This window comes from Vanessa atalanta, chromosome 18 (assembly GCF_905147765.1).
Source record: "Vanessa atalanta chromosome 18, ilVanAtal1.2, whole genome shotgun sequence".
Taxonomy (NCBI): Eukaryota; Metazoa; Arthropoda; class Insecta; order Lepidoptera; family Nymphalidae; genus Vanessa; species Vanessa atalanta.
Window position 1 is genome coordinate 4,945,432 of NC_061888.1, and position 13,395 is coordinate 4,958,826.

Genomic DNA, 13,395 nt, shown 5'->3' on the forward strand with positions numbered 1-13,395 from the left:
TACGAATTATATTTTTTAAATTTTTCCTTTTATACCTTTTAAATTAACTAAGCATCATTTTAATAAAAAAATAAATTACGTTTGTGGGACGTACGAATACATTGTCACGCATTTAATGTTGTGGAGACATTTCCTACAAGAAACAATATTTATGAAAAGAAACATATTCACTTCTTTCTATATAAATAAAAACGAATTTTTTGTTATTATTGTTTTATACATTTTGTATTGATATATTTGTTTCCGTACTAAAAGTCTGCGTAGTCGTCTGTTTTTTTTTTCGATAAAGATGTTACTTGGAGTGCCGCCAACTTACTATCAGCAAAGGTGACAATTCTAAAGACTGTTTATCATAACTAAAAAAACTTAAAATAAGGTATTAATATTACAGAACCACAGATAATATATAGTCTAATGAAGTACATTATTATATTTCTACATTATACTCAGCTTCGTTATTAATAAATACTTCAAAATACATATAATTAACATAATAAAGTAACTGAGTAGCTTGATATTTAGATTTTATAGAGAATGTTTAATAATAAAGGTGATCAATTGATTAATAAGGTGTACATTTATATTTTCATTACCGTACATCGTAACCACATAACATAAAATATAATCTTAATATTTTATTACTATCGTCTTTTTAAATGAAAATATTGAAGGATGAATGAAGAACAATTAAATTGTAAATATGTCCTCCAGTATAAACATTTTATGTACACCCTTATTACCGGGTAGCTAGGAATAATCTATACTAATATTATAAATGCGAAAGTAACTCCGTCTATCTGTCTAACTGATGCTATTGTAAACTACTGTTTACTTTTTTTCTGTCTAACTTCTGACCACCAACCCCTAAAGCGCGATCGAAGCCGCCTGCGACAACTAATATATACCAGGGATGTTGTGCACCGTAACCGAAACCAATAAAAAATATTTGTATTTTAAAGCTATTATTTTTTCTTCTAAGATTATTATCTCAAGGTATTACCTAATACTTAATAATAGCCTACAAATAAAGTCAAATCAATATTTTGTAAATATTTTATTCACAATTCCTAAATAATCTAATATCCTTAACGGAACTATTCGAAACAATTCCGTAATCTGTAACCGTATTTGAAACCGGTAAATATTACTGCTTTCAAATACGGATAATTCATGTATCCGTATTCAGATCCGAAATTACATATACGTAACATCCCTAATATGTACCTACACATAAAAAATGATATATATTTTCTTTTATAGTATTCGACATAAGTGAAAACGTAATAAAGGGTTAAAAAGGGCAAGGCAAAGGATTACTTAAGGTCAATATCACAACAGGAATAATTTTCACGTAGCCCGAATCAAAACAATGCTCTTTATTGAAGCCAACTAAAATTATGGATATGAATATCGCACTCTTAGGAAAATATCGACAGAATTCAAAATTTAAACTAAAAAAATAATGGTTAAATTCTAAAGGGTTAAATTAAAATACAGTTTTTAAATTAATTAACTTATTAGGTATCTTTATTTTCTTTACTATAACTTAAAGGTTATGCATTTAAGAAGTGTGGTTTTATTTTTGTCTTAAGATATCTAATTACAATTACAGCAGCACTTAACACAGTCAGCAATTACGACTACAGCAATTTCAATAATATGGTCCTTATTTACATTAAAAATATAACATCGATAAGCAAAAGTTTGCGATTATGATATCGGTCAGTATTCAGTTAAGATCGCGATATATAATGCAAAACGGACACACAAGAACATACATGTAAACTGAAATTACGATAACACAATATTCATGAATTAAATTCGAACAAAATTTTATAGACAGCGTGTTTATCGTTGACGCAAGGGTGATTTAAGACACCGTCTGTCTATACAAAATATTTTATCAAAATTTACAATTAAAATTTTACGAAATTAAAAACATTAATTGTAATTGAAAGATATGAGTAATCACTAGATCCTTTACACTTAAATAAAACATGGCTTTACAAAAACAATAGTAATAATGTTTATACACAAATAATAATCTCGTCACAATTAAAAAAACCCATTATTAAATAGAATCTAGTAATAAAAAGAACATAAACGAAAATATGAGTCTATGCTCCTCTAAAAGAACCGTCTAGGATACATTAAATTAAATTATAAAGATATGAAAAAACTTAATTTCATATTTTTACAGCTTGAAATTTTAGATTTGCTAAGCACTCCATGAAGGCACTCACTATTCACAGCCATGAAAAGGTTTTAATTTCAGTAATCTGATAAACCTAGTCCGCACACGTCCTCAGACAGGTTTAAATATCTCTCGTTCGGTAAAAAGGCGTTGCGCTATTTTGGAAAATATCATTTTTGCGGATATTGACTGGTCAGTTTTACATAGTTTATTGCAACTATCCTGTTGAATAAACACGGAGGATAATGGACCGACTGGGACGCACAACGTTCCCGATTGCCAGCGAATATTCCGTATTTTTGCTTTAGTATTGAAGTCCTGAGCGAGGTTAACCATTCATTAGGGGCAGATACAACGACGTAACGTATTTTATTGAAATAAAAATGTACTCTTATTTCCTTTTTTGTTTATCATTTAAGGTATATTTTTATTAATAGACAAATATTTGACAAAATGAAAATGATGATGAATGAAAAATTAAATGCAAAACAATGGAAAATATGCTAATGACAAATATATATTCTTTAGTATTTCATTTGTTTAATAATACATTATCTTTTAGTCGAGTACATTTATATATATTAAGGGTGGTCGTCAGGTGTTAGGGGTAAAAAAGTAGTCGATATTATTCCTTGGTTTTCCAGCTTGCCTTATCTTAAATTTTATCAAATTTCGTTTCGTAGTTTGACATGTAGACAGAGTTACTTTTTATAATATTCCTATAAATACACATAAATTGGTATAAGAATATATTCTGATCAAGATACACAGACCACATAAAGAACAAAAGATCAAAGTGGCACTTTATTCCATAAATCACTAAAGAGAACAAAGAGTTGTGAACAGTCGATGGTCGTATAACTAAAGCATATATACTAAAGGTCGAATTTAAAAAATCAGGGTAATAAAATCCTTCCTGCAGACACAGTTGACGCGAGCCTTTCAATCGGCCGGACTGTTTGAGCTCGTTACGCGAATGCTGACGCAATGAAGCAATTTCCGACATCTAAAACTGTTACTGTTTACCAATCGCCGCTCGCTGATTTACTATTTACCCTACAAATTAATGTTCCTTTGATTCGGAATTGAACGAAAGGAAAAATGCTTTTTTATATTGCTGACTTGATATACATTTACGTATGCACAATCTGTCAAAGGAAATTCCATAAGTTTTACCTGCAACATACTTATTACAGTCCACTGCGTTTAATCAATTTAATTGCAAATATTAAATAAATAATTATTTCTTAATTTCATATATATAATCTAGGAAATAAATATTTAATTTTAGCTTGTAACATTACAAGACAAGATAAAAAGGCTTACTTAACCACAGTATAATGTTGTGTATCTTAGTAATTGTCTTATATTTTAATTAGACATTAAAGTATATTTTAAATAAGTCCTATAGGCATTTTGTGGCAGTATTTATATAATTTCAATGTCCTTATGCAGGTCTCAAACTATCTCTTATTAAAATTCAAATACTTACTCTCAGTTCAGTGGCTTAGTCATAATGAGACAAAAGCAGACAGAGTTATTTTCATTTGTTTTATTTAAAATATAAGCTTGATTCTTAGTTTTAATGAGATAAGGATTTCGGTGCCGAATGTACCACAATTATTCTAATATAATATACTTAGTATGTTAGTAGGTATTACGATAGTACCTACATTTACAATTTGTAATATATTATGAGTACTAACTCAGTTACCTCGCTTTAAGGTAGGTTTTGGGTTGAACTCTTTCCGATCGTCTCGGATTTGCCATCCCTTTTTATTATAAGAGTGAAGGAAAAGAGGGCGAAATTGTGTTGGAGCACACACTTGTGTTGGTGCCCACACTTGTGTTGGTGCGCACACTTGTGTTGGTGCGCACACTTGTGTTGGTGCGCACACTTGTGTCGCCGTGGTCGAAATCAGCCAGGAGCATAAAATCAGTACTGATTATCAGTATTGATTATTTATTAGTAATAAACACTAACTTAACAAACAAATGTTTACTTTCATCCTAGTAATATTAGTGTCTACCTATCGCCATTTTCAAGTTTTGTAATATCGTTTAAAAATACCATTGCAATAGGTACATTCAGAAGTGAGCTTGTGTAAATAAAATACACATACACTTACCAATCTATATGTTCTCGTAGCCCGACTGTTCCCACTTGTTCCGCTATGCCTCGTATTCGATTTTCCAGGGCATTCACAAGTTTTTAACTCACAATTTTTGTTTGAAAATCAATATTCAATTTTATATGAAGCCTTGATATTCTCTACGGGCTAAATCACTTCACATTTTAATACAATACATTATAGTTTTGTGGTATTTTATTAGTAAAACAGTTAGATATATAATGGAGTTATTTTGACGCATGAAATGTTATGCAAAAATTAATTAATTATGTTCTTACGACTTCAAATAAAGAACTTTTTTTAGACAAAAGGCAAATCTACAATTATCCAGCCAAAAATTCTATCTAAAAAAGAAAAGAATATGTTCAGCACGATTCGTTGGAAAAGTTTTAATAACAGGTGTGGGCACAAAGGCCGGACAACGCACTCCATACTTCATTCCCGAGACAAACGAAACATTCATTTGCGCCGCCACGAGCCACGACCAGCCGAAAATGTTTGTGAAGCGTTTGTTAACGAATGTAAAACTAAAAAAACAAGTTGATATCTGTTGGGATACGCAAATAATGAACGAGCAATGCGATGGTTACAGAAACTACGCATTTCGGTCGTAAAGAAGACCGACGCAGGCTTTTGTTCCAACTTCGAAATATTTGACTGCTTACATTTTTTTTAACAATTGCCATTTTTTAATATTTCGTATCCGACATTACATTAAGAATAACGAGCAGATATTCTTTTTCATGCTGTTTTCCTTCTGAAAAATTTACTATAATCGAATTCAAGAATGGCTGGAAAAGATCAATCTGTAACGAAAAAAGCGATTTTTGTAACATTTATTATCGCCATCTATTATTTTGATATATTATTTGTTTGTGTATTTTCTGTTATTGTTATATTTACTTTTATTATATTGGAATTTAGTTAATTAAACGTTAGTCATCATCATGCAAATAATATTAAGTAAATTTGATATATTTTGTCTTTTATAAATCTAATAATACAATGAATTACTAAATTTCTTGATTCAAAAAGAGAAAGTATAAAAGTAATACAAATTTCTGAAATATACGAACTGTGTCCACAACTTTCTCCCCATAATTATGCCCCCGAAACTTTTTTAATCACATATTTTCCGATTTATTCATTTGACTGCCGCTTTGGTCTAGTGGCTAGTTTATTAGAGCTTTCTGATTCCGGGGCAGGTGTATGCCTCCGTATTGCCACGTTCGATAATGTTTGGAAGAAGGCGAATTTAGTTTGCTTGAGGATACCAGAGCCGCAGAGTCTCTCTTTGCGTACCGTCCCATACGCCTGCTGGACGAGGCTAACAAGCTTTTTGATTGTCGCTTTTCGTCTTTGTGAGCATCTGTCGCGTGTCGACCCCAACCTGGCTGAGTGCCAGTTCAACTTCCGACAGAGCCGTTCGACGCGATCTTGCGCATCCGGTCTCAGTCGGAGCAGGCGGCGGCCTGGGGTGATGTGTCTATAGCGATAAGTCTCGACATCGTCAACGCTTTCAACGCATTGCTCTAGGACGTCATTAGAAGATTATACCATCGAATACCTGGACCTCAACCTGAAAGAAGAGAACTGACGATCAGACGCAAAGCGACAACGATTTGTCACCATTGTGGCACGGACCGGGACACAAACCAGCATACTCTGGAGGCGTGCCCCGTATGGAAGCATCCTGGTCCACGAAATCGTAGGAGACCTCTGTCTGCAAACAATTGTGTCAGTGATAGGCCGTAGGGCGGTAGCCTCCATCTCCATCGTGATAGTCCAGAAGAAGACGGCGTAAAGGGAACGAAAAAGGGCCGATACTGCTCGATGGAGACGACCAAGGTATCGTAGGTAAGCCGTACGTAAGCCGTAATGGTCTTTCATTGCCGTTGAGTGCTGGATCACCTTTGCTACCCAAGGGTTAGGGTACCTTCTTAAAGATTTCCTCAATGAAAAAAAAACATGGCTAGTTTAATACGCCACAGATCCGGGGTACGACACTCAGTCGGGTTCATCATTTAAATTAAAGCTATTTCTCGCATAAGGTGTGTGGTGTGTGTGTGTGTAGGGATATGGGTAAATGACATTTTTTTTGTATCTATTTTATTTGAGACTATATGTGAAATAAACAGACAGACGGTCAAAAATTTTAAAAAATTTTATTTTGGTATATGTACCGTGTATACATACATATACATTTAGTAAAAAGTGGTTATTTTAATATTACAACCAGACACTCCAATTTTATTATACGTACAGCCACAGGCTAAGTATGAGTAGGATTAGATAGCTATATTAATAAATGTATCTTTTTTATGATATTTTAGGTAGGCAAATGAGCCACCTGATTGAAAGTGGTCACCAAAGCCCATAGACAATGGGCTGTAAGAAATATGAATCATTTCTTAAATCGCTATTGCGCCACCAACTTTGGGAGCTAAGATATTATATCCCCTCTGCCTGCAGTTGCACCCTTCAAACCAGAACATAACAACACTGAGTTCTGCTGTTTGATGGTATACTATCTAATGAGTGGATGGTATCTACCCATACTCTATCAGATACTTATGATATAATAACTTATAATTATATTTATTTTTCAATATAAATACATAGATCACTCGACCATTTTCAGCCAAAAAATTCCGACAAAAGAAAACAAATGAATAAATACATATTAAAACTCTAGGTAGCTTCAATATTAACTGCTACAAAGAAATACCTTCAAAAACAAACAAATAGTATTCCACGAATGGTAATGTCGGTTTTTTCGCGGGATCGGAAATGAGAAAGCGTTTAATAATGAGACCGCTCATAAACGCCGTCGTTTCTTTTTATTTCGTTTCGCCGACCCGTCTTTGTCTCCGGCTTTGTTAACATTAATGTACTGCTATACAATTATTTTCAATCTCTTCATTTTCATAAAAATGATATTTAAATTATGAAATTTAAATAATCATGAAAAATAGTTCGTTTTTAATCTAAATTACTTAAAATAAATGGATATTATCCAACTGCTATTTATCTCTATCCTCGAAATCAATTCTAAGGAATGGTTGTGTACATTCGAATACAAATACATATTACAAAACTTTTGAAATATCGTGTACAGAGCTTTAGAAAGTATTGTAATAACTTGTATGCCTATGCCTAGTGTTCTAGTGGAGCATATGAATTATTTTACATTGACTGGAAGATGATTTATGCAAGCAATCATGAATACGGATTTTATTATATGTATTGTGGGGTAATGCGTCTCATATATTTTATCTCTGAAGCGAAATACGCTTGAAAGGGTGGCGTGAGGTTGTGTTTATAATGCAGTTGCTTAATGAACTTTGACTAACGCACTACCCGCCCAGGAACTGTAAATATAAATAAATATAAATATTGGACAACATCACATACATTACTCTGATCCCAATGTAAGTAGCAAAAGCACTTATGTTATGGAAAATCAGAAGTAACGCCGGTACCACAAATACCCAGACCCAAGACAACATAGAAAATTAATGGAATTTTTCTACATCGACTCGGCCGGGAATCGAACCCGGGACCTCAGAGTAGCGTACCCATGAAAACCGGTGTACACACTACTCGACCACGGAGGTCTTCGAACTGTACTTTTTTAAAGCCTACGTCGTACCAATACAATAGGCAATTATTACAATCTTGGTGGTAGGGCTTTGTGCAAGCCCGTCTGGATAGGTACAACCCACTCATCAGATATTCTACCGCCACGCAGCAGTACTCAGTATTTTTGTGTTCCAGTTTGAAAGCTGAGTTGGCCAGTGTACAGACACAATGGATATAATATCTTAGTTCCCAAGGTTGGTGGCGCATTGGTGATGTAAGGAATGGTTAATATTTCTTACAGCGCTATTGTCTATGGGCGGTGTTGCCCACTTACCATCAGGTGTCCCATTTTGCTCGTCCGCCTACCGATACCATAAAAAAAAACGCCACACCGTTTTGTATCCTTCGTTACGTTCCCGTACGACATTCCAACACTATTAAGCCCCAAGCCAAACCCGATACGTTATTATTTTACTTATGTATTTTCATAATTTTATATATATACATAAAGTTTAAATAAACACGATCATACTTGCTTTTCAGTCAGATAATTTTCAAATCCATCTCGCTATCCAGTCTACTAAAAATTAGAATTTATTTTTTATTTAGTTCGTACGGCTTAACATAATAGATATCATAGTTATATTGTTCCTGTTTCCTTTTACTTCAAAAGCGACTATAAATTTGTACAATTATGTACGATGAACTAAATATTAACACCCCAAAGATTTCTTAAAATCACAGATTTTCCATTAGCATCCTATAACTCCTCCAGAATACCTGCAACAGTTTTCGTAGGCTGCCTTGTAAAATTATGATTTTTAGATATCGAGTTGAACTGGTTAATCCATGTGATGCCGAATTTGTACCTTGTATAGTTTTAGGCGATAGACCAACGTGAAGAACCGTCTTGCTTTTCTGAGCACACTAAGCTTTATCGATGCCAATTTAACTTTACCTTCCAATTGACCGCAAACTAGTGTCTTTTTGTGGTTGAATTGAACTAGTTTTAGCCCTCCCCTGTCCGAAACTAAGTAAAGTGAAGCAAGTTTACTCCTACAAAGTGACTACATAGTATATCTATAAATAAGTTAATAATTGATTAAAGCTATTTTTTTTCAATTTGCATTTACTTTCGAAATGTAGATTGGTCCGTAATTATTGAGTTAAATCTACCAGTTGATTTAAGCAATTTAATTACTTAGCTATTTAATTCGGTCAAGTAATAGAATTATTAAATACTATTAATAGTACGCAGTTTTGGAGAAAAAAAACCGTGCCATTTCTCAATCATGTCATTCTATTTCTCAAGATGTATTCTTTTTTTTTTTAATATGGATCGATGAACTTATTACAAAAACATTATGCCCAATTAATTTGTAGACGTACTAATTATCTATGGATTTAGATTTCGTAAATATGATAACATAATGTCAGAAGTGTATTATTAACAATATTCAATTAAGTGCTCTTACACAACATTCTGGCGTAGTTAAATGTAATAGATACTAGAACTAAAGACAATGAGATTAAGACAAAGACTCCAGCGTAATAGGCAGCCTGGCTGCGCAGCCAGCATGCGGCAGCCACTAAAACGTATGACGTTGTATAGGAGCCCGCTCACTAGGCAACCACGAATTTCCGGCTGCGGCAGCCAATACAACGCGTTTGTTTGCGCGCAGCCAGAACGTGTGTAGGCGAATGTCTGGGCTGCGGTCAGTCTCCGCGCACTATTGCAACATCCAGATGTATTTTACGTTCCGAATATATAATTAATATAATTAAAATAAATATTATAAAATTAAAAAATAATTGACAATTACACATATAACATATATATATTAGTATATTTTCATGGATGTTTTTATATTATCCAGATTTTTCTTATGGACATCAGAATTTAAAAAGAACAAACATTTATCACTTTAATCTTGCCTTATTTATATTTTTAATTAATATTTTTTAACCTAATCACATTTATCACATATTTTAAATATATATTTACAATCGTTGCTGACATGGCCCAGCAGTTAGAACACGCAAACCTTAGCCAATGATTGTTATTACAAGTATTTAATACGGAATATTTACTATGGTTTTTATTTGGTGCAGCTCGATATTTCGACATTATCTACGAATGTCTTGTTGAAAAATCCCATGATTGTTAGTTAAACCCAAATATAGCACCACTGAATTTACATGTTCTTTAATTTCAAAATATAAATCATTTTATGCTCATTGCTAAAAAAAAACATAGTGAGAAAACTATGTCATGAATGAAAATGAATGAATGACTGTAAAAGCCTTATGTGTGTCCACAGACCCCCTTTAGCCCAGCTGTGGGACATTTACAGGCTTTTACTGTTGCTTTTGTATTAACAATCACTTCACAGCATAATCAAATGTCTCTTGCAAAACGGGTAATCTTCAAAATCCTAGAGTTCAGTATCCATTTATATACTTCTCTAAGTTTTCAAATTCTATATCCTCCGTAACATCCCGCCTTGCATCATCAATATGTCAAATCAAAACCAACTTCTCCCGTGAGACTCTAGCTAGTCAGTCGTTGTGAATCTTCATTGGATCAGTAAACTGTGCAGTTAGAATATAAAAAAGCGCCGGAGCTGGTACGAGGGTCAAGTACCATAGTTCCTTGAAACCAGTGAGAGATATGATACCATATGCATGGACTAGCCAATGTCCTAGAAGTATAATTAAATTCCTGCCATTTGTGACAGAGGATGTTAACAGTTCTGGTGCAGACTGATCCATTTTGATTGAGAAATGTGATGCTGATGTCATCATAGATATAATAATTATTATGTATGGGAAAGCACAATCTGAAATTAAATTAAACTTTTTATATTTTTTTATCTTGGCTACATTATAAGCTGTTATATGTTAACTTAAAAAAAATGTTATTCTTTTTAAAGAGGAGAATGCATTAACAGAATTCAAAAAATGAATAGCCTTTAACCAATTGTATTTCCGGACTACTCTGCATCCATACACATTGTCGGTCAGTCTCATACCAAAATATTCAGTATTTTACATGTGATAGAAACAAAAAGTAAATCATTATATAGATGCAGATTTTTATAGATAGTTCATTTTACAGATATATTTTCTTAATTTTACTTACATATTAGTCCTGCTGCAACAGTGTGTGTTAATACAAGTATGGGGTAAAAGTACAAGGCACAATATATAGCCTTCTTGCCGGGTATTGCTTTATGCCAGACTAGTAAAAATGGTCGTAATGTAACCGTCATTAACAGACTAAATGCATATATTAGTAATATTATTGTGTATCTGAAAAGAAAAACCTTTTATTTTTTATGTACTATTGAATAATATATATAAGAAAGTAATAAATAAGAAAGAAAGAATTAATTTTACATATCTCTATTTCTCCTATATCCCATATTTCATTGATAAGGTCAACGAAACAACAAAAACTATTTTGAATATTGAAAATATTCTTATTCATTCAGTACAAGATTAGATTTTTTTTTTAATTCTGGCATTATTTTGCCAATGTCACATGCAAATGCAAGATAGTTAAAAATGTCAAATGATGTAGATAGTACATCATACTATTTTCAGTAAAACCAGAATAACTAATAATAATATGTACACATGTAATTACTTCAGTAATAATACTTTTCACTTGGTGGTAGGGCATTGTGCAAGCCTGTCTGGGTAGGTAGCAACCATTCATCAGATATTCTACTGTCAAATAACAGTACTCTGAATTGTTGTGTTCCAGTTAAAAGGGTGAGTGAGCCAGTGTAATCACAGGCACAAGGGACATAACATCTTAGTTCCCAAGGTTGGTGGTGCATAGGTGATGTAAGGAATGCTTAATATTCCTTACAGTGCCTTTGTCTATGGGCGATGGTGACCACTTACCATCAGGTGGCCCATATACTCATCCGCCAAAAAATGATATAAAAAAAAAAAAATTCTTATTCTTGTATAATAATAAAACTGTAAATATACATTAATTGGTTCGAAATTAAAACATTCTAATACAATTTTATTAATACATTTTACTACTGTTACCTGTTAGTAATAAATACAAAATTCAGAAACATTGTACAAAATTTAAGTTATTGGCTTTGGACACTAATATACTCTTATAAACTAATAAAACTTATGTAATAAATTCTAAACTTACAATGGATACACAGCTTCCTGTGTACAGTGCAGAGTTTCCTTGTAATCAGGTTGCGGGTTATGAAGTAATGTGTACCAATCAGATAGAGCTTTAGGTGAGCAAACATGTAAATCTACAGAGCCTGTCGGTGGCAAGGCTAATAATGCGGCAAGTGTCCCTGATGCGACTTCAATGAAAGCACAAACATGTTGTGCAATTATTGTAGATTTACTGAAATGTTTTATTAAGTTAAGTTAAGTTTAAATAAGTTTTTAGAAATTCAATACAAACTCATTCTATAATTTTATTTTTAACACACATTTAGTATTCGATTAAATTAATTTAAAAAGGATTAATATTTATGGTTTTCTTACCGATTTCCAGCAGCAACCATATCAATGAAAAACCAGTGTAAAACCAAAGGTAGAAGAACCATAAAACCGAGGTATTGCCAATCGTAAAGAGTGGGTTCATCTGAACATTCTACACAGTAGCTAGTAGCGTTAGTACGGAAACCTCTGGGACAGGCACCGCATTCGCTCCATGAGCCATCCTCTAGTTCAGTTCGACCACAATATAAGCCCGGACAAGTTTTGACAATTGACATTTTTTTGGTTTGTATTTATAAATAAAACTAATTAATTATATCTAATTTATAAACATTTGTTTTATTTCATGTTTTGTAATCACTAAACAAAAGTATTTTCTACTGTTTTCAGACATTTGTATTGAAAAATTGAAGTTAAACGTCAAAACGTAATTTAAACGTCAAAGAGATTTTATATTTTTCTTGATGAATGCTCTGTGATGTTGCTCATCACATTTAAAACTAAATAATACGACTCCGTATATTTTTCACATGGGTATAAAAGAGGTTTTTAGGGCAATCAACGCACAAAGGGTTGCACCCAAATAATGTTTTCAATGCCATTGTAATTATTATAATACCCATATGACTCCTTAGTTGATCAGCTTATTATCATCTTTATTTTAAATAATTTACAACCATTTTTTTATCACGAGTCAATTATTATTCTTTTCATATAATATGCTTAAAAGTAATATTTTCATTATTCTGTTTTTTTTTCAAAGTATCAAATAAAATAACAATTTCACTCGCCTTAGACTACATCAAAAATTACATATAGCCTATTCCAATGGAAGTAGGAAAAAGGATAAACAAACCTTAGATCTACGTATTTCATGCGATTTGCAATTAACTCAGCTATATTGTGCACTATTAAGATTTATGATTAATATATCTCTATTTATAATACAACACACATGTACTTAACTATTTATTTCCACTTTAATTTTACTTCCAAAAT

General features: G+C 32.5%; 1 protein-coding gene across 1 annotated transcript; it reads right to left on the reverse strand.

Annotated features, from left to right (window-relative positions):
- Nucleotides 1-9,456: 9,456 nt before the first annotated feature.
- LOC125070866 (JNK1/MAPK8-associated membrane protein) lies at nucleotides 9,457-12,787 on the reverse strand. The gene is made up of 4 exons (XM_047680862.1): nucleotides 12,442-12,787; nucleotides 12,089-12,298; nucleotides 11,051-11,220; nucleotides 9,457-10,748 (listed from the first exon to the last, which is right to left on the reverse strand). The coding sequence occupies exons 1-4, from the start codon at nucleotides 12,672-12,674 to the stop codon at nucleotides 10,468-10,470; spliced, it is 894 nt and encodes a 297-aa protein (XP_047536818.1). The 5' UTR covers nucleotides 12,675-12,787; the 3' UTR covers nucleotides 9,457-10,467.
- Nucleotides 12,788-13,395: the final 608 nt, after the last annotated feature.

Coding starts and splice junctions, on each gene's coding strand:
- LOC125070866 (XM_047680862.1), bottom strand. CDS start 12,674: ATGTCAATTGTCAAAACTTGTCCGGGCTTATATTGTGGTCGAACTGAA. Junction 12,299..12,441: donor ATGGTTGCTGCTGGAAATCG/GTAAGAAAACCA, acceptor AAAACATTTCAG/TAAATCTACAATAATTGCAC. Junction 11,221..12,088: donor CAGGAAGCTGTGTATCCATT/GTAAGTTTAGAA, acceptor TTTTCTTTTCAG/ATACACAATAATATTACTAA.